This window comes from Abramis brama (assembly GCF_963993115.1).
Source record: "Abramis brama genome assembly, chromosome: 24".
Classification (NCBI taxonomy): domain Eukaryota; kingdom Metazoa; phylum Chordata; class Actinopteri; order Cypriniformes; family Leuciscidae; genus Abramis; species Abramis brama.
In genome coordinates, this window is record NC_139986.1 from 13,168,401 (window position 1) to 13,195,883 (window position 27,483).

Consider the following 27,483-nt stretch of genomic DNA (forward strand, 5'->3'; position numbering starts at 1 on the left):
ATTTGTGGCTTTTTTTCCCCCCAGCATGTAGTTCTGTATTCAAGTGTTATTTGCCACTATATGCCTGCTCAACACTTAAACGTACTGCTTTTAATGTATCCTTTTATACAAGTAATTGTTTCATCAGGTACTGGTCATAACTGCAGCCTTGTGGCGGTGTCTTGTGAGTGAGGTTGCGTTTACATGACAATGTACAAAACCTGAGCAGATGATATTGTTCACACAGATCCTTGAAAATGACAAAACACTGTTTTATGCATGCCAGGTCAGTTGGCAATTGTCACTTTGTAAAGAGCCTGCCTGGGCACACGCATTCCTATAGACTGAACAGGCATGACGTCCATGTTTTTGAAGTTTACACGGACTACGTTACAGTTTTCAAAAACTTGCACTTTTAAAACCTTTAAGTCTGCGTTTCAGACCCCTAAAAGATGTCCTCGTGTAAATGAATAGGCAAAACACAAGTTTTTAGTTGAAAATGGTGTCATGTAAATGTCCCCAAAGGGTATGTTTACACAATGTACTAAAAATGAAGTTTTTCATGTACAGACAACATTGTCAAAATGATCCACGTTCACAAGGATCTGTGAAAATGACTAAAGGCTGTTATACTGCCAGGCTGGTAGTTGGCAATGTTACTTTGTAAAGAACTACACGCCCATAGACTGAACAAGTAATATGCATGTGCATGATGTCACCTTTTTCACTTTTTTTTGTTTTTTTTTTGTTTACAGGGGGATGACTAATAAAACAAAGTTTTTCCACAAAATACATGTTTAACTGCAAAGGGGCTAAAAGTTATTTTACAATATTACTCTTTTTTTTTTTAAACTTTTTTTAATCAAATGCAGCATTGGTTATTTTAAGAGACTTTTTTTCTAAAAAATCTTACTGACCCCAAACTTCTGAAAAGTAGATCAAAAGGGCAAACTATATCTGACAGTGAGCTTTAAATCCTTTCAATTTACATACATTTATATGACAGACACCACAATCATTGCATTTCACCCACATTTATTTCTCTGTAATAAAACTGACTTTATTGAAAACACCATATATTTACATTTCAGCAGATCACAGTTGATGGCGACTTCAGACAATGGTATTGCTTCCATAATCTATTAATTTCTTCAGCTTGCTTGTTAAACCTTCCTTACAAAACTCAAAATACGCATATTGCACCATGTACACAATATGGCACGTCTCTTTTCCTCAAAGACGATAATATCCTTCCATGTAACCACACATCCACCTTTAATCAAGTAAACTCACCTACAATACATATAAGTGCTTTTTCTTCTCAATGGTCTTCTGAAACAAAGTATAAAGGCCTCTTATTCTTGTCCCCTTATGTCTTGAAACTGACATTTAATCATTGTAGTCATATTCACTACATTAACAAAATCCAAAACAGACTTTCAACTTTCAAGTCTTGGATACATGGTAAGCAACATTTTGAAGTATGAAAATCTGACCCATTCAGCAGTACAAACGATCCAGCTGACTCTCAAATACTTCTGTATTTGATGTGCAGATAATCTAGCAACTATATATCTATGTGAATTTTAAGTATCAGGGTGTTGGTGAGCAAAATGGAATATTAAATTAGTCTTTAGTCAGTTGCTTTGTCTGTTCCCTATTCCTTTTAAGATTGGCATTGATAGTTTAATATGCTTCAGCAACACAAAACCTGCTCATGCAGGGATCCATGAGGAACTGGTCCATGAGTCTCTTTCCCCATTTGAGGGAGGGGAAGGGGGCATTTTGAGAGGAAACACCCATCAGTCCATCTTAAGGCTACGGTAGATGTAACGAATAAAAGCCAGAGAAGCCCAGAAGGAGACTGTTCCCAGCATGAGCGAGAAAACAAACGCAGTGAGCAAAGAATATCCGAAGAATTCCACGCTCTGTACAAGGCCGCTCATGTTGGAGCGATTGTGGTAGTAGAAGAGAGAGTAAAGAAATATAAAGATGCCAGTGGAGCCGGTGCTAAGAACACTTCTCCACCACCAGCGGTAGTCCTCGCCTGAGAGCAGGAAGTAGGTGAGGGCCACAGAGATGCAGGCGCCCACCGAGAGCAGGATAGCAAACACACACAACAGGATGCCGTAGAGTGTGTAGTGTTCACGACCCCAAGCAGTGGCAAAGATGTAGTACAGTTCTACTGAGATGGCACTGCAAAGTCAAGAGGAGAAAAACAGATGTAGAAGGAGATAAAGATATAGAGTGAGATATAATATTAATATAATATATATTTTTAAAAACATGTAAAATTTAAATGTAATTTAATTATATTATCTTATGTTAAAATGTTTTCTATATGATTTAAAAAAATGTTTTATTCTTTTTTCATTCTTTTTTTAAATATATTATATTAGCAAGATTTCATACATATTTCTTTTCTTATAATAACATTTTATTATATAAGAAACATTTTCAAATATTATATTAAAATTATTTCTTATTTATATAACACTATTTTTTTAAATGTTTTTACATAATATATTTTATTATATATACAATTATTTTTAAATATGTTAAATTATTGTTTACATTTTATATATATATATATATATATATATATATATATATATATATATATATATATATATATATATATATATATAACGTTTACTTACATATTTTTAAAAATGTTTTCTTATATAATATTTTTTAATGGGACATATATATATATATATATATATATAAAATGTAAACAATAATTTAACATATTTAAAAATAATTTTATATATAATAAAATATATTATGTAAAAACATTTTAAAAAATAGTGTTATATAAATAAGAAATAATTTTAATTAAGAAAAATTAAAACACGTTTTTTAAACGTTTCCTTACATTATGTATTATATATAAAATATTTATAAATGTTGTAATATATTCAAAATGCTACCTTATATACAGTAGTGGTCAAAAGTGATGGAAAATTGAAATTTGTTTTCAAATATTCCCATTAAAATATTATTAAAAATGTGTTAAAATTTTGTAAGCATATTGCGTGGTTGTTCTTGGAGTTTATCTGTGATAATAATGAAATGAAAAATGCCAAATTGTGTGGACATAATTTTTGGCCAGGCTGTAATACAATTTAAAAATGTTTTCTTTTTTCTTCCACTGTCTGGAAATCATCTGCTCTTACCTGAAAGGCAGGAAGCCGCCGATGGCCATGTGCACAGCCGTGTGTTTGTACCAGGGCTGCTGGGGGATCTGGCGGGGTATGTTACGAGTGCGACACGGGGCCTGGAAGTTGCCAGCTCTGTTCTTTCCAACGATCCCACCAATGACGGTGAGGGGGAAGCCCACCAGCACCCAGGCGCCAAGCAGTAGAAGCACGGTGGTGGCCGGCAGGGCCTGGGTCGATCCGCTCCACCAGTGAACGGAGTTCACCACACTCCAGGTGAAGAAGAGGGGGGCTGAACGAATCAGAGCGAGTGATAGAGAAGAACAAAGAGAGCAACGGTGAGTGGGCGAAGTGTCAGTTGCATTTGCTGATGAAGACACTGTAATTATGACAGACTATATTTGGAATGGAATACTGGCATACTGCACAATATGTATGTTGAGTCAGGTAATATGCATGCTGAGATTAACATCTATAATAAAACTGGACATGGAAAATCATGTTGAGCACATTGCATTGTGGGAAACAATACCCCACACAGTGTGCTCCTGTTGTATAAACCATCTATGTGTATAAATACAGAAGATTGTTGTGTCTCACCAGAGAAGAGCGCGGAGGTGAGGATAATGTTCCAGACCCAGCGCTGGCCCTGGATCTGTGTGTAGAAGCTGCAGGAACAGTAACCTGACACACAGCTGGTCAGAGCGTACAGTACAATCGCTGCCGAGTTTATGGCACCATGACGATGGACATTAAACATCCCCAGCAGTGCCATGACAATGATTCCTAAAGAAACCGGGAAACAGGGTTATGTTCTTCCTATCAGCAACTCTCTTCTCATATTCATCCCAATTTTATCACAAGTGACACGACTGTTTTACACAGAATAATGCCAAATCATTGATGCAAATTAGTGACAGAGAAAATGAGGTGCCAGAAATGGTAATAACATAAAATAAATAGGGCTGTCAAAGTTGATGCATTAACATGATTAAGTAAAAGTTGAACCATGTTATTTTTTGTTTTATACCATAAACACATTTATACTATTATTCAGTTATTAGACTTGAACTGATTGGGGCTTAACATTATTAGATGTTAATATTTTTAGAATTCCATTCTCAAACAAGCCTGTAACAGTGTCTTGAAGTGGGGACTAAAGTTATTTATCCATTTATTTATTTTGGGGATAGTAAATTATTTATTTATTTATTATTTATTTATTTATTTATTGATACTCTTTGGAGTACCAAACTTGCAAAAATAAATAAATAAGTAAGTATATAGATAAATAAATAAATATAATATAATATAATATAACAGTAGAAAAATAAATAAAAGAATAAATGACTTGATTAAATTATTTTTGGTAATTTTATTTAAAGTAAATAATTAAAGGATTAACAGGGATTTAAGGTAATAAAGTAAAAGTAAAAAAAAAGTTTGACGTTATCAATTTAAACTATTTGCAAATAATATATTTTTTTAAATATGCACATATTTACTCTTATTTGTATGTCTAATATGTCGAAAACGTTGCAGAATAAAGCGGAGTAGTTTGCAGCCGGATATACTGTCAGTCGTTTAACATTTCTATCGTGAAACAGTTGTCAAACATTTAATGTTTAGCTACTTACAGGGGTTGGACAATGAAACTAATACCTGGTTTTAGACCACAATAATTTATTAGTATGGTGTAGGGCCTCCTTTTGCGGCCAGTACAGCATCTGTTCAAGATACAAGTTCTTGACAGTGGGCAGAGGGATTTTGAGCCATTCCTCTTCCAGAACAGAGACCAGGTCACAATGTGATGCTGGTGGAGGAAAATGTTTCCTGACTCGCTCTACAAATCGTTCAACAACTTTCCAGTTTCAGTTTTCAATCCGATCAAGTATTTATATGTCCTATCGAACAGATTAGAAAACGTCTAAGCACCCATTACGATCAAAATGAAATTTCAGTCAGATTTGGTTACTTCATTCCGATTGACGTGGTTACATGTGAATTTTATTCTGACTGTGCTACTAGTCCGATTACAAATGTATTATTAGGGTCCATGTAAACGCAGCTATTGACAAGTGCTGTTAGACCGCTGAAGCAGAGCAGCCTAAAATTTTTATTGAATTGTTGTCATCCTAACAACAAACAGAGCAGTGCGTTATGGAGAAGAGCAGAATTATAAATCTTAAATATTGGGGGGATAATTTGGCTATTTCTAATTATTGGGGGGACTTATCTCCCTCAATGTCTATGGTGGTTACGGCCCTGTCCTCAAATAATCTACGTGCATGCTCACACAAGCTCATTTGAAAACAGGCATTCATTTTTTAATCATTTGATATATTTCTATACTGCATGCAGCATGTCACACCTGTGGCCAGAGTCAGAAACTGCGCCCCGACCCCTAATACAGCACACATGAGGCTCTTATACGGTGGGAAGCGAAAGACATCTGTGTGGATGATTTTCCATCCGTTATCCCCCTGATCCAGATCGTCACAACCACCATCTTCCTCCACATTATACCTGTAGACACAGTGACAGCGTTCCATCAGTCCATTGTTCATTAATGATCCCTCCCCTTCCTCTATATAGATAATTGACTTGTTATAAATACTGGCTATTTCATTGCTTTCACCTGACTTAAGATGATATTATACATTATACAAAGTCATCAGAAAATAAAAGGCAAGAGTTACACAATCATTCAAACGTTTGGGGTAAGTAAAAAGAAATTAATACGAAATTTTGCTAATAAAATAATAATAATATTAATAATCAGACAAATAAAAATTAGCAGTTTTGTGGGCAAAATTGGACAATAGAAGATTGGAAAAACGTTGCCTGGTCTGATGAATCTCGATTTCTGATGCGACATTCAGATGTTAGGGTCAGAATTTGTTGTAAACAACAAGCATGGGCCCATCCTGCCTTGTATCAATGGTCCAGGCTGGTGCTGGTGGTGTAATGGCATGAGGGATATTTTCTTGGCACACAATGGGCCCATTAGTTCCAATTGAGCATCATTTAAACGCCACATCCTACATGAGTATTGATGCTCCAACCCGGTACTAGCAAGGTGTACCTAATAAAGTGGCCAGTGAGTATATATATAGCCTAACTGTAGGCTGTTTTTGGTTGCCGAGTTACATTGCAATTTGTCATAATAGAAAAAGAGCTCACAGGTGTGTTTTACAGCATTATTTTACAACACTTTCAAATGCAGCTTATAAAATCAGAATTAAAAGTCCATAAGTAAGGGCTGAAAACTTTAAGCAAGAAAAATTGTTCGTTATTAATTAATTATGTAATCAACCAAATTTGCATATGTGAATGTGACTTCAGATCCCCCCTTACCTGGCAAAGTCATTCTTCAGCACTCTCATGAGGATGATGATGACGAAGCCCAGCAGTAGCACCACCAGCACTAGTGAGTTGATGATGGACAGCCAGTGGATTTCCAGAGTCTTGGGAAAAAAGGAATAGTCTCTGAGGCGCTCCGCTCTGCGTGAATGGGGCAACGTACTCTCAAACCAGCGAACGCTGTAGGTGTGTGTGATGGACAGACCACCACTGCCGACACCAGCACCATGGCCTGCCCCCCCTTCCTCTAACGGCTCCGGCTTCACGTCCTTCACAGACACATTGGCGAAGATCACAGAGTCGCCGTTGTACTCTATATTGAAGTCCAAGTGCGTCCACAACCCCACCTGATGTACAAAAAAAGGGAATGAAGAGAGACATGATGCTTTATTCACTGAATTAGCATATATCAAAACAGTCAAATAGCACACAGCAGCCTCAAAAAGATTTGGACACTTAATGTACATATTTAATATTTTATAAATGTCTAACATAAATTACCATTCCAAAGTTTAGGATTGGTAAGATTTTTAATGTTTTCACTCTCTTATGCTCACCAAGGCTGCATTTAAAGATAGAGTAAAACATTAATATTGTGAAATATTATTACAATTTAAAATGACTTCTATTTTAATATTCAGCTAAATGTACTTTATAACTGTGATGGAAAAGCTGAAATATCAGCATCATTACTCCAGTCTTCAGAATCACATGATCCTTCAGAAATCTGATTTGGTGCTCAATAAATATTTCTATTTATTATCAATATGGAAAATATTTTTTGGAAACTGATACTTTTTGGAATGATTCTTTGATTAATAAAAAGTTCAAAAATATTTTTGACCAATTTAAAGCATAAATTGCATACCATGTATTTGATAACATGACAATTTGGCAGGTTATTTAGCAATTGTGAACGATTTTAATCATCATACAGTACCCAACCGACACCCCCCAACCTTTTTGCCCTCAAACTTTATATTATATACTTTCATTTCAAGCTGGAAAATATGGAAATCCGTATAAATATGGGAAAATCCCATCCCTGGATGTTTTTAAAACTAATAAACGTTTTTGGTAAACCAACAGCCCTTGTTTTGATATATTCTTATCTTATCTTATACATTTATAATTGCGGCAAAGTGGGCCTTTTTGGGGCCACTGAATGTGTGAGAGTGAGTGAGTGATGGAGACATAGAAAAAGACCTTGTGGCTGTGAGGCAGGAATCCACTCTCTTCCATGTATCCCACGAAACCCCAGATGGGAATGTCGTCAAGGACAAACTCAAAGTAATACAGCTCCTCAACAGCTTCCCGCAACTGATCCACCTGTAGTTTCAAAAATGCATAAAATATAAGACATCTGAAGCCATTTCTACACATCTCTGCCGTTTCCTCTTCTTTGATATTAAAATGTGTTAAATCCTGTTCCAGGAGATCTGTCTTCCTGCACAGTTTAGTTCCAACCCTCCACCACACCCATCACTCTCAAATGAACCTGAAAACCCTGACTAGCTGGTTCAACCATGTTTGATTAGAGCCTGAGTAGGATAGAGAAGTCCTGCCATACAGGCAGGGCGGGATTAAGAAGTCAGAGGCACCTGGGCACAATGTCTTGCCAAACAATTATTACAATAATATAATAATGATTTATATAATTATTCCTATGACGTAAAATCCATATAGCCTATAAATGTACTGTATAAATGAAAATGAATATTTCAAAAGTATATTTTACATTACACTATAGGAAAATTACAATACTTTTGTCCTAATTTCTTCACTTGCAAGAAATAAACCCTTGAGCTTTTATTTAGGAGAAAACACCAGATCATCATGCTGATCGCGTGAGCAAACTGCACACTTTTCTTTAAATCACACAGCACAAACAGCCTATATAGGCTACTTAATTAAAGTCTTGTGCTGTTTTATAAAGGCACAAAGCAATATCATGGTTTCGATTTTAGTTCGTTGGCAAAATATAACGCGAGAGACCTCTATGTTAGGCTCTAAATTTGACATCTCATATGTGTTGGGAAAAGGGAGAAGAGCGAGTTCGGCAAAAGGCGTGTCAAAAGCTACTTTCAAGCACCTCAAGCCCTACGACCTATGCCACTGTAGATATTAGTGGCGGGCGTCTTTTTGCCAAAAAGACAGGCACTTAGTGCAAATATACGCTCCGTTATCGGAAATGTAAAAAACTAAGGATTTTTTTTCTTCCACTTGCTTGGGCCCCATAATGCCCATTGGATAATCCGGCCCTGGGTGCCCCCCATTGGCTGGTGCCCCAGGGCACTCACCCAGTCCCGTCTATGGATAATCCGGCCCTGCATACAGGGAAACGGTTCGTTTTGCTTATAATTTCCCAAAATGTTGCATTCCAAGTGCCATTAACAAAATCAGGAACTTAAAATCCCAAAAGTCTTTTATGCTCTAAATAAGGAGCTGTTTACACGACACCGTTTTCAACTAAAAACGTAAAACTTTTTATGCGTTTTGGCCGTTCGTTTACACAACTACAGCGTTTTGGGTGCCTGAAAACGCAAAGTTTTAAAAATGGGTTTCAAAGTGCAAATTTTTGAAAACGGTCTCCGTGGAAACAACAAAAACATGAATCTCTGAAGACGATGACGTCATGCACATGCGTATAACGTGTTCAGTCTATAGTGTTTCATCGCCATTTAATGGTCTGGCAGCAGAAAACAGCGTTTTTAGCCGTTTTCGAGGATCCGTGTGAACAGGGATCGTTTTGACAATCTGTACGTGGAAAACTCAAAGGACAAAAACTTCTCAGATTTAAGCATATCATTGTCGTGTAAACGTACCCTAAGATTGCATTTAAAACAAATTCTGAATGACTGCATTGCTACCTCTTTCTCAGAGAGAGTGAGCTTGCATAGCGCCTGTCGCTCTGTGTTTTCCTTGAAGCGGATGTTGTAAAGAGACTCAGCCATACGGTCACCATCCAACACCTCTCCCAGACTCAAGGCTTTATGATGGACCTGCAAACAAATCAATCATCCACAAGGTGATAGAGCTACACTAACAGTAAATCTTATTGACATGTATTGCACCATAAGGTCATAAAGCAAGCACACTAATATATCCAGATAATACTGATTAGTGCACACTCACCTCTTTAGGTCTGCAGACTGGCAGAGTGTAATAGTGATAGGTTTCCTGTGGGTTGTGATACGGACCGACTTTGTTAACGTACAGGGTCACCGGATCGCCTTGCTTGTAACTGACTGCCCAGCCAAAGTGAGGCAGCAGGCACAGGACCAGCACACAGAGCCTCATGGATCGACCAGCGACACACAGGCCTGAATGTTCCAGTCTTGATGTCATGACAACACCTGTTGGTGAGCAAATCAAGACTGTAAAAAGGGATCAGCAACTATGCAGACAACAAAAAAACATTTAAATAATTATTTTAAATGGCTTATGGTTGACAGGTCCTGCGATTTGACATGCTAGACTCCTTTTTAAACAGCTGATTCTTTTATAATTATTATACATTTTATGTACACATTTGACAACATGTAATACTGTACTAAAAATTCAAATAGATTTGGAAAACACAAGAGAGGTTCAAGGGATAAAATTTGAATGTTGGTAATCAAATAGTTGACAGCACCCATGGAAGTCAATGGCTACCGTCAACTGTCTGGTTACCAACATTCTTTAAAATATCTTCTTTTGTGTTCAACAAAAGAAAGTAACTCATACAGGTTTGGAACAATATGAGGGTGAGTAAATGATGACAAAATTTAGATTTTTGGTTAAACTATCCCTTTAAAATCATGATTTCATTTTGGGGTGAACTATCCCTTTAAGAGAAATGATCACACTACAAAAAACACACTTTTTCAGTTAATCATTAATGTAAATGTAAGGATTTAGATTTTAATAATTGAAATGAAAATGATACTTAAATTCAAACATGTTCTAAAACGTGAGGGTGAGAAAATTATGACAACATTTTCATTTTTGGGTGAACTATCCCTTTAAATCATGATTTTATTTTGAGGTGAACTTTCCTTTTGAGTTAAAGTTGTCACATCACCTACAATATATTTTTTCTTATTCATATAAATGTAATGATTAAAATGAATAATTCATATAAATTGGAATACTGATAACAAAAGTTTAAGGATATGCATTAACTAACTATCTGTAATACTTATGACATAATTGTTGAATATGGAAGCAAATATAGGTAAATAAATGGACTATGTAATGTAAAGTGTGGTGTGAAGTCACTTTATTTTAAGGTTTACTTACTTATTACAGTGTAATTACACAAATAAGTACTTAGTAAAATGAATTTACAACATATAGCCTACTTACTATAGAGCTAGTGTTTGGTTTAGTTGCTTGTAAAAATTATACATAATTTACTGTTATTACTATAGTAAGTACATGTAATATGTGTAAACGACACTGTAAAATAAAGTATTACAGAAATCAGTTCTTGTGGAGTCTCCTAATGGAAGAATTGGACCATTTTTCCAACGTCCTCCGCTAGATTAATTAAAAATAGTTTTAATAGGTTAAATAAACAGATGTAGCTAGCATCTTTCATACATAAACAAATGAGAAACAAATCGACCAGTCTCTGCACTTTGATTTAAGAGCACTATAAAAACCTTTCGCCTACTAAGATGCTTAACATACTTCCGCATCCGAGAAATGCACCAAACCTGTTTCAGATGCTTCCTCAGATTCGCTTCTTTCTTTTCAAAATCCAGTCAACAGCACGCGCGTATGTGTAATGTCATATCTGACCATTGCTGGTGCTTGAAGATATCCAGTCTTTGCTTTTACGGTCCGCGATGAAACAGCCAAAAGGTCGAGAGCAGCAGCGGCGCACAGCGAATCCACGTCACCTTAAAAAATAAAAACACCCTTTTTGGGATCTTCCGGGGTGGGCGTGGCTACAGCGCAACACCTGCACCTGCTTCAAAAACTCTCGGATTCTTTAAATCACAACTTTAAGTGAGGGTTCAAACGTTTTCCGTGCATGTTAATAGGTGATAACCATTACCAGGAACATCGGTGTCATTTCTTCCCTCTCGTTGATGTTTCGCCAGTCCTGGCTAATCGCTCGAGATGGACTTCCTTGCGAAGGCTGAACTAGACAAATTTGATTCATCGATTCCATCGATTTCACCGGAATTCGATTATTCATGCCTTTATTTGGAATTCGCGCGAAATTGACGACGCGTTTCCTCGTGGTGTCGTTTGTATGTGTATGCCTGTAAAGCGAGAAACTAAAATAAACATTTCATTGGTAAGTTGACTATTTTTTCTGCGTTTTGCAGTGTGCAAAGTGTTGTTACATAAATGCGGTGCGTGCATAAGCCGCTTTGTGACATTTGCGGGCTTTTAAGCTTTGTTTTGCTTGCAGAGACCAGCTCATCAGTGCGGATAACGTACTAATTTAGTATCCATTCTGATTTATGAACTGCTCTGTGTTGGTCTTTATTTTGGAACTAATATTTTCGCCTTTATGGATTTTAATCCCTTTAGATATCTAATCATAACATAGTTCATCACTATGGGAATTCACGGTCTTGCAAAGCTCATTGCAGATCACGCGCCTTCAGCCATCAAGGAGCAAGGCATCAAAAACTACTTTGGTAAGGTTCCCTATCATTTATTTACATGAGATTATGATAATTATTCCAAGTAAAACGTGTGTGTGTGTGTGTGTGTGTATTTATATTTTTGTATTATATTCGCATGTAGGAAGGAAGATTGCTATTGATGCATCCATGTGCATCTACCAGTTTTTGATCGCTGTCAGACAGGACGGAAATGTTTTGCAAAATGAAGATGGAGAGACCACTAGGTATGTGTTGTTGTCTACTATCATTTGTCCTCGACTGAAATGAAAAACGAGAATCTGATTGAGTTCAAAGTGTAGATCAGTGGTATTCAATTTAAGTTTCAAGAGGTCCGGACAAAAAAATAAAAAGATGAGTAAATTGGGCCCTCAGACCAAAGCAGTGGTTTCTGAGAGTTAAAAAAAAAAAAAAAATCAGTTTAGCTAAATTGGATATGAATATTAAAGGGTAAGATCAGATGTTTTATCAATCTATTATTAATTTTACATTTAGATACCCATGTATGGCAGGAGGCCAATCATGTGACAAAGATACAGTGTTGGGGTTCAGGGTTTTCCTCTTGAAGTCTGGACCATTTTATATTTTGTTTGAAATAAGCATCTGCTAAAAACAAACAAACAACATGCATAATAATCATAACTCCCTCATCATGAGCAGAAAACATAGCTAACTACTCATTAGGGTGGTCCTTATTTTTAAAGTCTCCAATTGTCATGCTCTTAACCCTTCAAATTGTTCCTTTATATAAGCAAATACAGCGTGCCAATTTTTATGGCAGTAACATAATAATTATTGGTAGCTCAATAGCTTTAAACTTTCTGAGATTTTGATGATTTTCGTAAAAACAGATCATTTGAATTGGTATTGTACCTAGAGGTCTGCACGGACTTTAAACTGAAGCCCGAACCCGGCCCGTACCCGCGATCATTTAACCCGACCCGACCCGACAATTACATTTACATGTTAAGCCCGAACCCGAGGTCCACTCTATTTCTCACAGCAAATAAATACCATTTTTGCAATATGTTGTATTTAATGATTGCTTGAAACGGTAAACAAATACATGTAGGCGCAGCGGCCCTCCCATACACAAAAGAAATATATTTGAAATATATTTGAATATATATATATATATATATATATATATATATATACAAATGAAATGTTTGTAACATTTTTAAAGCACTTTTATTTAAGTTATTTAAGTTATTGCTGTTGTTCATTTAATTTGTTTTAAAATTCACATTTCATCCAGAGCGGTTTCTTCTCGCTAATATTTTAAAATAATATTTTAAATAAAAGTGCTTAATTTTTTTTCGTTTTTATATATATATATACAAACGAAATGTTTTTTTTAAAGCACTTTTATTTAAGTTATTGCTGTTGTTCATTTAATTTGTTTTAAAATTCACATTTCATCCAGAGCGGTTTCTTCTGGCTTTGCAATGTTTTCGCTTTCTTCTCAATGTGCAATGTGTGCATAGGCTACACAGACCACAGACACACAGAGACACTGAGAGAGCCTGTGTGTCTGTGGTCTGCGTAGCCTACTATGCACACATTGCACATCTGCGCACGCAACTTTCTCTCTCGCGCGTGTCGGTCACCACAACACAGCAAGCAGGCAAAGCACTCGGCACGCAAACTATATATAGCCTATTTAGTTTTTCTTAGTTACAAACCCGAACCCGACCCGAACCCGAGGCTGTTCAATAAACATGAACCCGACCCGAAACCCGCACATTTTTCGGGACCCGTCGGGCTCGGGTCGGGTAGCAGACCTCTAATAGGGCTTGGGCATTGTGACGTCATACTTGGCGTGGCGGCCATGTTGATGGCCTCGCGAATGTAAACATACAGCAAGTAAAATTTCTGGTAAAACCTGTAGTAAAACCTGGCTAGTAAAATTCCAAAAAAAACTCCATAAAAGCATCTAATGCATGTATTTTAGATACATATTTTACATGCATATCTCAGTTTACTTATTGTAGAAACTAAATCCAAATTAATCCATCCATGACCAGGTTTAGCAGATTTACCTTTCCTGGTGGAATCAATACATATTTCTATTGATGATCACCTTGGTTATTGTTTGGGTTTAGAGCACATTTTTTTGGTTTAAAAAATTACATTACGTTCCTTGAAATTGACCCGGAACTCAGGCCGAATCAAGCAGATTATCAGGAGGCACAGGCAACCATACATGCAATGAAAGTAGTCAATGATCACGCCGAGAGAGGAGTGGCTCTGATTCAAGAATACAATGGCTATCTCACACACTCTGAAGAACAATTGCAGTTTCTCCTTCATGTGGTGGAAGATCACCGACGGATCTATCCAGACTGCAAAAAGTCAACACTGGCTGCTGAGCATCAGAAATGAGGGATTGTTGAAAACTTTGTGCTTTTTTTTAGATTGTTGTCATGTCAGTGTTGCTCTGATTTCAATAAAATGTAGTTCATTTGCAGCAACTTTTAATATTACTTGCATATCACAATAACGCCGCACAGCTTAACATAGGCAATCTTCCACATGATTGAGCTACCTCTAAATATAATTTTTTTGTCAACATTTTTGCATATTTCTAATTTTGAAGTTAAAAGGAACAGTTTAAGAGGTTAAGACACTAACATTTTGCACAAAAAAAATTGGACTTGATAAGGACCACCCTACTACTCATTTCAAAATCCCTATTATAATGTTGTTTGTTATGAAATGCTCTTAACATGCTGATTATTAATGCTAAATGTAGATGTAAAAAAATCTTGTTTATTTGAATGATCAGGGTCATATATATATATGACAGATACAAATAATTGTATGCTGGATTCTCATTTTCTGAGGTGTTTTAGTCAAGTTTGATCAATCTGTGTTGCTGCTTACCGTGTTTCTGCTACTGTTGTCAAAACCACATCATGTGGCGCAGAGAGAGAAGCAACGCCCACAAAATGGAAAGGACTTGAATGAGGCACATTTGGCTCTAGATAAAAATATTAGGATATAGCGCTGCAATAAAAAAGTTCACTTTAAATAGTAGAAAAGGTCAAATGGTGCTACCGTCGTCATGTCTCACAGTCTGGTTGGAACCAAGCCAGGGTCCGGAACTGGACCGTGATCCACTATTTGAGGAATCCCGGGTGTAGATTCTGAGTACATAACCATGTACCACTTTATCTTTGCATAATCGTAACATTTATACATGTGTCATTGTCTCCGCAGTCACCTCATGGGCATGTTCTACAGGACCATCCGAATGCTGGAGAACGGCATCAAGCCGGTTTATGTGTTTGATGGGAAGCCCCCTCAGATGAAATCAGGAGAGGTGCGTCAGAGACGTGCAATTACTCTAAAGAAAATTGTCAATATTTACTCATACTTGTGTCATTCCAAACCTTTTTTTTTTTATCCATAAAATACTGAAATATACGGAGCCCCCCTAGTCCCACTTTGTCCAAAAAATTAATAATTATCTCGTGGCCTCAAGATAGTAACTTGTGGCCTCAAGATACTATGAGGCCATGAGTTAGTATCTTGAGGCCACGAGTTAGAGTTAGTATTTTGAGGCCACGAGTTAGTATCTTGAGGCCACGAGTTAGTATCTTGAGGCCACGAGTTAGTATCTTGAGGCCACGAGTTAGTATCTTGAGGCCACGAGTTAGTATCTTGAGGCCACGAGTTAGTATCTTGAGGCCACGAGTTAGTATCTTGAGGCCACGAGTTAGAGTTAGTATCTTGAGGCCATGAGTTAGTATCTTGAGGCCACGAGTTAGAGTTAGTATCTTGAGGCCACGAGTTAGTATCTTGAGGCCACGAGTTAGTATCTTGAGGCCACGAGTTAGTATCTTGAGGCCACGAGTTAGTATCTTGAGGCCACGAGTTAGTATCTTGAGGCCACGAGTTAGTATCTTGAGGCCACGAGTTAGAGTTAGTATCTTGAGGCCATGAGTTAGTATCTTGAGGCCACGAGTTAGAGTTAGTATCTTGAGGCCATGAGTTAGTATCTTGAGGCCACGAGTTAGAGTTAGTATCTTGAGGCCACGAGTTAGTATCTTGAGGCCACGAGTTAGAGTTAGTATCTTGAGGCCATGAGTTAGTATCTTGAGGCCACGAGTTAGAGTTAGTATCTTGAGGCCATGAGTTAGTATCTTGAGGCCACGAGTTAGAGTTAGTATCTTGAGGCCACGAGTTAGTATCTTGAGGCCACGAGTTAGAGTTAGTATCTTGAGGCCATGAGTTAGTATCTTGAGGCCACGAGATAGTTATAATTAATTTTTTTGACAAAGTGGGACTAGGGGGGCTCATTTGCTGAAGGGAATAATTTTCACCCCAAATTTTTTTTGAATTTGTCATTTCGATTGTCAAAGATGAGTTATAAGGGATACAATTATTGACTGCAGGGGGACTTTTAACATATTTATTTTTATTCTTGCAGCTGGAGAAGAGAGGCGAGAGACGAGCAGAGGCTGAGAAACTTCTAGCTCAGGCACAGGAAGCAGGTACAGGCACTTTCAAAACAGCATTGTTTTCTTGAAAATAATTCTTTAAAATGGATCCTAATTCCAAAAATTCTCACAGGTGAACAGGAGAACATTGACAAGTTCAGTAAGCGACTAGTGAAAGTCACCAAACAACACAATGAGGAATGCAAGAGGTTACTTACTCTGATGGGAGTCCCGTACATTGAGGTACAGCCCCAGTCACTGACTGCCATCTATATAGAATTTAATTATTATATTAATATTATTATGCAGATATAATTATTTTGTGGATTTAAGCAAAATTGTATACATTTCATGTTAAGGCTCCATGTGAGGCTGAGGCGAGCTGTGCTGCTCTGGTGAAATCAGGGAAGGTTTATGCCACCGCAACAGAAGATATGGACGGTTTGACATTCGGAACAACAGTCCTGTTGAGGCATCTAACAGCCAGTGAAGCAAAGTATGTTTGGATACGCTTCATATCTGAAATAGTTTTTGTATTTGTTATGGAGATGGAGAATGTTTGGGCACGCACAAATAAGTGGTTTTCTCTTTTTTTCCCATTTTAGAAAGCTCCCTGTCCAAGAGTTTCATTTCAATCGTATTCTACAGGATATGGGTCTGACACATCAACAGGTGAGACCTTTGCTTTCTGTACATCCTCTTTTGTACATATGTAGAAGTGTCAGTTCTTTCTAATTGCTGTGTTTGAATGTCTTCCTCAGTTCATTGACCTGTGTATCCTTCTGGGATGTGACTACTGTGGCACTATAAAAGGAATCGGACCCAAGAGAGCCATCGACCTCATTAAACAGCACGGCTCTATTGAAGAGATCCTTGACAATATTGACCCAAATGTAAGTTTATTTACACTGTTTAAAGCCATTTACTTATTATTGAATTGTAGGGGAATTTATAGTTAAAACCAGAGGACCAGATATGATGAATGTAGACCAGGAGTCAGAGATGGGGACGTTCCAGTTGAGAACACATGTAGGTCTACAACTACTTAAATCTCATAAGCTTGAAGAAGTCATTCAAGTTATTTAATATTAAGAAGGATAAATATTGATTAATAACTTGATTACAAACCACTCAAAAAGGATATAAATTGAAGAGGTAGTGGATTCAATAATCCACCCCTACAGAATTTCACATTGCAGGTCGTTACATCTTCAAGATGGCATTTATATTAGTGATGCACCCTTTCAAATCACACATCCAGGATCATGTACTTGGTGAATTGTGCCCTCTAGTGGTCAGTGCATTGCTTTGTTTGAAAATAACTTTTGGCAACATGGCAACTTTTTTTTTTTCTCCATCATTTTATTTATTTATGCATTTAATTATTTTTACTGCCCATTGCGTAATGAAAAATTAGATTAATCTTTTTTTTTGAGAAGACGCATAGTGTTTTGTAAAAAACGTATACAAAAATATACACTCAGCAGCCTCTTTATTAGGTACACCCATAGACTAAGGGTACACCTGTTACACTGCTCATTAAAGGTGCATTCATGCCATGTTGTTATTACTGTAATTACGAGATTTCAGCTTGTATGAAGTGTTCACGTCGTGGTAGAGCTCGTAATTACAGCTTGTAAGTTGGGAATTGTCTGAGAGCTCCTACTTGTACCACGTGACTGCTGTACCTCTAAAGAAGAAAGAGAGTATTATTCCTCTCAGAAAATGTACATTTATTCAGTCTGTATTTTCAGTTAAAGCCACAAGGGAATGGAACTCCATCCCATCAACAATTAGAAGACTGGATACATGTGGTTATGTTTCGTCTTAAAAACGGTTACTTGCTACTCAGTACTGTCAACATTAGTATCTTATTCTGATTGTAGCCTCTTTGTAATAATTGCTACTGGTTATTTGCTTACCTCTTATATAGCACAATATATGTTTAGATAAAATTGTCTGTTAATGTATTTTAGCACGATTTCTGCGTGGAATCATATACTTTTATTTTTTATTTGATAATGTAAAATATTAAAACATTAAAATATTAATGTGTGTGCATTAATATAAGATGCTTTGTTTTTTGTTTTTAGGGGGACTTTTTAAATTTCTGTCAAGGGTCTACAGATGTAAAATAGCCTTTTTGCTAATTCTGGCACATTTACAGATGTCTATTGTTGCGTATTGCCCCTGTAAACAAACTATTTAATTATATTTTAGCATAAACATTATTTACGACTGAAATGTTGCACGTATATTTAACACGCAAAGTATTTATAATGTATTTCATGTGAGCTTAAATGTTCAATTCCCTATACCTATATCAGCTTTATATTAACTTCACAACTTTTACTTGCACTGACATAGCAAGATTTTTTCTTTTAGTTGTCCTCTTTCATTGAGAGCTCTTCCTCTTGCTTTGTAAATTTGCTTAAATTGTTCAATCTCGTAATATTCTTTACGTAAACTTCTCTCATGAAAATTGCAGTTTCATTGTTGCTTAAAAAAACACAACATCCAGCCTTCATCTTTTAAGTAGGCTTACAACATATTGTTTGTTTGTTTTGTGCTGCAGAAGCACCCAGCTCCAGAAGACTGGCTGTATAAAGAGGCTCGGGGTCTGTTCTTGGAGCCCGAGGTCGTGGACGGCCCATCTGTCGATCTGAAGTGGAACGAACCTGACGAGGAGAAACTAATTCAGTTCATGTGTGCTGAGAAACAGTTCAGGTACAAACCAACTTAAATCTCTACAAATACTACTCTCTGCCAAAAGGGTTCTGGACTGCAGCGACTCCTGAAACATGCCAGTCTCAAACCTGGAACTACTAACATCACAAAAGTCAGTTTAAAATAAAATTGTTTAAATTACTAGGGATGTCCAGATCCGATCACGTGATCGGAAATCGGGCCCGATCACGTGGTTTCAGACTCGATCGGAATAGGACGTTACCTCCCGATCAGGACTCGGATATAGATGTATATATTCTCATTTTTTTTAACACATCTATAGTTATGCGGTGGCACAGAGTTAGAATCCACACAGAAACAGCAACGCGTGCGGCATGACATCACTTTGTTGCAAAGACGTATGATGTGTAAACTAACCAAGTGAAAGCGCGGGCGCACCGCTGTCTCCTTCAAGCGCTTGCTCTCTGTGGCGTCTGTCGTTGCTATGCAACCATGAACTGCGCTCTCCATGATGACAAGGAAGTATCAGCAAAGTAGATTTCTAGCCCTTGCATTAGCTTTATTACTAGATATATTTATGGAGATGAAAAATAATAAGTCACCCTGTACAGCTATGATCAGCTGTTCGGCCGAGCATTCAATGTTGTTACGCTGTAAGCTGATCAGTTGGTTCGTTGCTGCCGTGCTCTATCACTCGCACACCATAAAGAGCAACATGTTTTTTAATGTTTCAGTTTCTTGATTAAAATGGCATAATTTGGAAGCGGATAATTTCTTCACAAACAGCTCATTATGACTCAAAATGATAGAATGCTGCACCTACACTCGATAGTGTGAATAAGATCAGCGCAACGCAGACCACTGCATTGACAGCGTGAAACATATGATCTGTCTACGGCCAGGACTCAGCGGAATTAAATTCGAATTAAATTCGAAAATAAAAGACAGTTTGACATTTTTTCTCGCATCTGTGATTGTTTTTTTAATCAATTGCTCTGAGATGAAGCAAATATATTTGTGCGGGAATTTCTCGCACTATAAAAGCTAACCTTGCGGGAATGGTTTAAATTATGCGCACCCCCCGCATTCACGCACCGAAAATTCAAGCCCTGCAGTGCAAAGGTGAAGAATTTGTTATTTATTACATAAATGATTGTTCAAGCTACCTCACAGAAGTGCTCTACAGTGTTTGTAAGAGTTGTTGAATGTTAAAATAAGGTGAATTAAATAAAAAAAAATAAGGAACATCCTGGATCTGTTTTTTTTTTTTTTTTTTTGCTCTTCTTTATTCTTTTTTTATTGAAGTATCGGATCGGGACTCGGTATCGGTAGATACTCAAAATCAAATGACTCGGACTCGAGGGCAAAAAAACCTGATCGGGACATCCCTATAAATTACAAATACTAGTTACACTTTATTTGGTAACACTTTATTTTACAGTGTCCTTGTTACACACTACATGTAGTTAATATAGTAATTACTATAAATTGTGCATAATTACATGCAACTAACCCAAAAGTACACCCTAATCCAAACCCTATAGTAAGTACATGTAGATCATTAGTATTACTCAGTACTTAAATGTATAATTACACTGTAACACGGACACCTCAAAATAGGTGTCTTTTGTTACAGTGTAATTACACTCAGTACTGTGTAGGGGTGTAACGATATTCGAACCGAACCGAAAAACCGCGATACAACAGCCACGGTTCGAACCGCGATACTCATGTCGAACCGAACGCGCCCCGCCCCCTGCTGCCCCGGCCCAACTCTCACATCACTTTGTCACAAAACTATTTTTTTCTTCCTTGACATTTGATTAAATAGTTATTAATGAGTACACTTTTAACAACTAATAAGAGCTGTAGTTTTACTAAATATTATTTACTAAATAAAATGCATGTCACGTGATTTGGGTGATCGATCACGCTCGGGAGTTTACATACGCACTTCAGGATGGCAACTCCGCGGCATATTGAGATTGAAGACCCTCCGGTCACAACCACTGACTGATACAACAGCAGCAGTGCTGATCACGACACTTGAGAATGATCACCGACACCGTCATCATCCAATATGATGACATATCACAGCTTTTTTTAATCATCGTTTTGAGACAAATCATTGTTTGATTTGCGAACATAATCCTCTGCCGTCTGGTCGCTTTCGCTTCAAGCCGGACTCGTCTCGCGCTAACGGTAATTCTCACTGTCCACGTTTTGATTTCGGCAAATCAATTTTGCCGAATGCAAACAACGTGATTATTGTTCATGAGTCCAACATCCAGCCACGCAAGAAAACATGAAATCTACCTGAGGGAATAATATGCTCAAAAAACATTTCTGATTATTATTAATGTTTAAAACTGTTTTGTTTTTTCCCCCAGGATTCTTTGAAGAATGTAAAGATCATAATAGATTTATTTGAAATAGAAAGCTTGTGTAACACTATAATTTACTGTCACTTTTGATTAGCCTAATGCATCCTTGCTGAATAAAAGTAGGCAATTACTTTCTTTAATTTCTTTCCCAAAAAAATTTATCTTACTAACCTCAAACTTTTGAACTGTAGGCCTATGTATAATGTTAAAAAAGCTTTCTATTTCAGATAAATGCTGTTATTTTGAATGGTGGTTTGTTTGTAATGTGACATTTTGTTTGTATGACATTAAAATTATTTTTAGAATTAAATTGTACATAAATAGGTTAAGCAATACAAATGTGTTTGTCTGATAACCTTTTAAACATATACTTAACTACAGTTTGCAGACACTGAAATTATGTACATTGTGCGATACAGTACAAATATTTTGAGTGTCCCTCGTTTTCCTATAAAGAACCACGATTGTCCCGCATTTTCCTTTTCTGAAGTTGGCAACCCTACTCAGGTGTGCAGTTTATTTCTGACTAGTCAGTGGAGGCATTTATTTCATTTTAGTTAACTCAGGTGTGCTAACTGCTCTAAAGAAAACGTGAAGCCACTGTATAAAGTTAAGTTAATAAAGTTAAAGTTAATAAGTTAGATTATTGTTGTTGTTGTTGTTTTTATTAAGTTAAAAGTGAATCTAGTGTTATTATTGCTGGTGCCCTGCCATGAACCCTGCCCCCACAGCAAACAGAACCGAACCGAACCGAACCGTGGCTCCAAAACCGTGATATGAACCGAACCGTGGCATTGGTGTATCGTTACACCCCTAGTACTGTGTAATATTAGTTAGCATGTACTTCCTATAGAATTAGGGTTTGATTTAGAGTTTACTGTCATATAACATGGTCACTGTAAAGTGTTAATTTTGTGTGTAAATAAACAGCTATTACTTTATTCTAGGGCTGGGAATCGATTAAAAAGAATTAACTAATTAATTGCACAATTTGCTGTAATTAATTGCATTTCCCCCAAGCTTGTAATCATCAATATTTAAACTTAGAATCACCTAATTAAATGAAACAACACAGGAAAAAAAAGGAACAGAAAATAGCCCTATATTAAAATAATATTAAACATCAATATATCAATGTATTCTTTTTCAATAATTAATCAACATAATCAATTTAACAGATTTTTTTTTTTTTACTAATTATCAAAATAATATATAGTCCTACAAAACTATTATTACCAGAGCATGTGATTAGAGCAGGTTATTTTACCATTGTTGCCCAGCATGACTATACCAGCTCAGCAGAAGTCTACTACTGAGAAATTTCACGTTATTTGAGCGGACTTTGCTTTTCCAGTGCGTGATCGGTACATGATTGTAGCGTTTGGGCCGTTAACGACAGAGCAGAACATTGATCAGAGAGCGCAGCGCGCCGACACACACACACACACACACACACGGAACGGAGAGTGCGGCGGCGCACACACGGAGCGGAAAAGACCCGCTCATGCATTCATGTCCTCATATAGTGAGGTGGAAGAGGCTGATAACACAGCGAACGTCACGTATGCCTCAGTGTGTGTCTGTGTGGTAATTGAAACCGCGCGTCTGCGCCATTCACATAAAAATGCCCAGAACATCCAGGAATCATATTTAAATAGTCTTTTTGTGGTCAGTTAGGCTGGAGCTCTGCGCTTAAACACAGAAACGACTGAAAGCAACCGAATATATCCGGTCCTCTGTACTCACTGTAAAGCTGCTTTGAAACAATCTGTATTGTAAAAAGCGATATATAAATGGTGACTTGACTTGACTACCAGTACTACAGAAATGCTGGTATCGTCATATTTTCTAAATTTCAGTAGAATCAGTACCGACTTGGTACCGAAGTACCAGTACTTTTGCCAACCCTACTATAAATTATACATTATACATTATAAAATAATTATATTACATTAATGGGCTATACCAGCAATAGTGCCTTTACTGTTAATGCTCTCATAAATATGATTACTTGTTAAATGTAGAATTTTAAACCTACACTTAATTTCTAACCAAACATATTTTAGCAAAATGTGTATTGTAGACAGAAATATTGCACTCCTATTCTACTGCGCTCTGTCTGTTTGATGTTCTTCCTCCACCAGCGCTTGTTCATTGAACACTGAAGTTTAACAAGACTCACTTGTCAGAATATGCAAACACTCACAATGAGGCCTGTTGTGCTGTGAGGTTTGAGATGAAACAAAGATGAAATTGTTCTTTTGTGTGTTGTTAGTGAGGATCGTATCCGCAACGGCTGTAAGAAGATCACGAAGAGTAGACAAGTGAGCACCCAGGGCCGTCTGGACACGTTCTTTACTGTAACCGGATCAATCTCTTCTAAGCGTAAGGTAGGATGTAATGACTGGAACTTGTAATAGCGATGTTGAAATAATTAAATACTCTGAAAAATAGTAATACTTTCATGATTGAGTTTATGGTAATTGTGTGGATTTCTTCATGATTTTTTTTTTTTTAATTGCTTCATTGCAAAGTGATTTGTAAAATATTGTGTTTTTATTACTTAGGAGCCTGAAATAAAAGGATCTGCCAAGAAGAAACAGAAAACAAGCGCTACATCGGGCAAATTTAAGAAGGGTAAATGAAAGCGATTTCAGCCAGAGGAGTTCAGCGCTGGTCATGCCCTTAACAGTTGTTTCATTTCATATTGACAAACAAAACATGAGAACATTATAAGTATTTTAATAAACTTGGGGGAAATAAGTTTTAAATGCCCTGTGTTACTGTACTGTCTTGAATAAAGATAACCATTTAAAACTATATTATGTTTTGTGTGGTTTGTTTTGATGAAATTATGTCTGGTTTTAAGATATTTAAACAACAGGCTGATTACATGAATATATTTGTTTCCATCCCTACTGTAGGTTAAACCTATACATTTTTGGTTCCTATCCAGATCTCTAACCTATGGAAGGTTATTAAAAAAAAATTAATTGTGACTTTTTATCTCACAACTCTGACTTTTTTTTTTTTTTGCTTGCAATTGCAATTTTACAGTGGTGGTCAGAATGAATGGCACCCCTGGTAAATATGATCAAAAATGGCTGTAAAAAATAAATCTGCATTGTTTATCCTTTTGATCTTTCATTCAAAAAATTTGCAAAAATCTAACCTTTCATTGAAGTAAAAGACTCGAAAGTGGGGGGTAAATCACATTATAAAATAAATGCTTTTCTCCAAAACACGCTGGCCATAATTATTGTCTCCCTGTTATTAAATACTTTTTGCAACCTCCTTTTGCCAAGATAACTGATCTGAGTTCTCTTACGAGAGTACTCTCGTGTTGCGTAAGTTTAGCTTACGCTACGGGAAAACTCCTTTTCTCGAGAATACTGAAGCAAGAATTATCCTTAATTTTTAGAATGTAAAACGCATTTGCTGCAGCAGGCAGACATAGGCGAGACCGCTCGCGCCCTCTGCGGGATGGCGGTCCAAGCTGAGTCTGCCTACTAAAGCCTACGCCGCCGCCGGTCAAGCTGCCTCCGCTCTGCATACCATGGCCGTTTTGCAGATTTATCAGGCCAACTTTCTCCGGTCGCTGGACGAGGCTGGCCCATCTGCGGAGAGCGTGACGGATCTGAGAAGCGCGACCGATTTAGCTCTCAGAGCTACCAAGACCGCTGCTCAGGCTATCGGCCGCAACATGGCCGCTCTCACCGTCACTGAGCGTCACCTATGGCTAACGCTGTCTGACATGTCTGAGTCTGACCGCGCCACTTTCCTCGACGCTCCCGTATCACCAACTGGTCTGTTCGGTCCCTCGGTGAAGGGCTTCGCGGAGCGATACACTGAGGTGCAGCAAACGTCTCAGGCTATGAGACACTCTTTGCCGCGGCGTTCCAGTTCCGCAGCAGGCCGCGCTAGGAAGCTGCCGCCCGCTCGGAAAACAGCGCCCCCACCACCTCCTCCGCCCGCCTCACAACAGCGCCAGGCTCGGGATGCACGTCAGCGCTCGCGCTCTACCAACCGCCGCAGACCGCCTCCCGCCCGGGGACCCAGGCACAAGCTTGCGCTGAGCTTTGAGCCTCCCAAGTCTTCCTAGCCACCCTAGGAAAGCGCCGATGGTCAAGTCCCACTGCGGCCGGACCGCCATCGAAGTATGCACGAACCGCCCTCTCAGTTCCTTCAGCAGAGGCGACTCGAAGGGTGTATTTAGCAGCCAACGAGCCAGTTTCTCAACTCGCTCGCCTGCACACAAACGCCGTTTTCATGGCGACCCACATATTTCTCAAAAAGAGCATTATACCGGGTCATATTCTGGCTCAGACCGAAGGTGTTTTAAATGTAGGACAGGTGCCCACTGCCCAGTGCCCACTCCTGCACAAAAACACTACCCTCACTGTGTGTCACACTCAACCAAGGTCGAAAACAATAAAGCTGGCTCATGCCGCTCGACCGCTAAGTGTAGGAATAGTGCCCACTTCCCAGTGTTCACTCTTACACACAAGCACTACCCATGCAGTGTCCCACACCACCACAGGGTTCATATCAGTCAAACCGGCTCATGCCGTTCATATTCTAAGTGTAGGAAATGTGCCCGCTGTACAGTGCCCACCCCTGCTTGTGAATATGACTGTATCTGCGCTACGCACACACATAGCGCCTCAGTGTATGAGCCCAGAGCGCGCTGGCAGTGTGGTGAGTGCAGGTCACGTGTCTGCCTCTCAGCGCACACACTTTGTGAACAGCTCGCAGCGCCGCGCGGGGTTTTACAGCCGTTACTTCTTAGTACCAAAGAAGGACGGCGGGCTCCGCCCTATACTAGATCTCAGACACTTGAACAAAGCGTTGATGAAGCGTTCGTTCAAAATGATTACAACCAGACAAATTCTCGCTCGAATTCGACCCGGGGACTGGTTTATATCAGTGGATCTGAAGGACGCTTATTTTCAGATCCAAATAGCAGCCCGTCACAGGCCGTTCTTGAGATTCGCCTTCGAGGGCCAGGCTTATCAGTACACCGTCCTTCCCTTCGGCCTGTCTTTGGCACCTCGTACATTTACGAAGTGCATGGACACGGCGCTCGCGCCCCTCAGACGAAGGGGCGTGAGAGTCCTGAACTATCTGGACGACTGGCTAATTATAGCACTGTCAAAAGAGGAATTGGTGTTACACAAAACACTACTGCTGACCCATCTCGAACAGATGGGTCTCAGAGTCAACTGGACCAAAAGCATTCTACTCCCCAGCCAGAAAATTTCCTTTCTGTGGATAGAACTGGACTCCAGCTCTATGGGAGCGCGCCTGACACAGGAACGCGCGGCAGTGATACAGCGCCTGGCAGCGACATTCACTGTGGGGAAAAATCTCCCCCTCAGAGTGTTCCAGAGGATGATGGGTCTCATGGCCTCAGCTTCGACAATACTGCAGCTGGGTTTGCTGAATATGCACCCTTTTCAACTATGGTTGAGACGGCGAGTACCAGCGCGAGCATGGACCTCAGGCCTGCTCCGTCTCATGGTGAATCAGACATGCGTTTCCGCTCTGAAACCGTGGATGAGAGCCGGCTAGTACCAGTCCGGCGTGAACCTGGGCATCGCCTCACGAATAAAAGTGGTCTCGACAGATGCTTCCAACGCGGGTTGGGGCGCCCTATACGAAGGGAGACCTTCTATGGGCCTGTGGTCAGACGCGGAGAAGCGTCTCCACATAAACTGTCTAGAGATGAAAGCGGTCGAGAATGCCCTTCAGTTCTTCCTCCATGCGCTAAGGAACCACCACGTTCTAGTCAGGACAGACAACACGTCGGTGGTGTCCTACATAAATCGCCAGGGTG

The 27,483-nt window shown here is 38.4% G+C and overlaps 2 protein-coding genes across 3 annotated transcripts; one reads left to right on the forward strand and one right to left on the reverse strand.

Annotated features, from left to right (window-relative positions):
* Positions 1-997: 997 nt before the first annotated feature.
* On the reverse strand, positions 998-11,427 carry tm9sf1 (transmembrane 9 superfamily member 1). Of its 2 annotated transcripts, none has more exons than XM_084102781.1 (9): positions 11,292-11,427; positions 9,639-9,859; positions 9,374-9,505; positions 7,710-7,832; positions 6,498-6,850; positions 5,512-5,666; positions 3,741-3,926; positions 3,159-3,432; positions 998-2,175 (listed from the first exon to the last, which is right to left on the reverse strand). In XM_084102781.1, the coding sequence occupies exons 2-9, from the start codon at positions 9,849-9,851 to the stop codon at positions 1,782-1,784; spliced, it is 1,830 nt and encodes a 609-aa protein (XP_083958907.1). In that variant the 5' UTR covers positions 9,852-9,859; positions 11,292-11,427; the 3' UTR covers positions 998-1,781. The 2 variants fall into 2 exon arrangements, with proteins under 2 accessions (XP_083958907.1, XP_083958908.1); XM_084102782.1 differs by having other exon boundaries at positions 11,207-11,346.
* A 228-nt stretch (positions 11,428-11,655) lies between these two features.
* Positions 11,656-24,467, forward strand: fen1 (flap structure-specific endonuclease 1). The gene is made up of 12 exons (XM_084102793.1): positions 11,656-11,796; positions 12,036-12,145; positions 12,255-12,357; positions 15,353-15,455; positions 16,566-16,629; positions 16,709-16,818; positions 16,935-17,071; positions 17,181-17,247; positions 17,337-17,468; positions 19,151-19,302; positions 23,923-24,037; positions 24,215-24,467. Exons 2-12 carry the CDS (start codon positions 12,064-12,066, stop codon positions 24,290-24,292), a joined length of 1,143 nt encoding a protein of 380 aa, XP_083958919.1. The 5' UTR covers positions 11,656-11,796; positions 12,036-12,063; the 3' UTR covers positions 24,293-24,467.
* Positions 24,468-27,483: the final 3,016 nt, after the last annotated feature.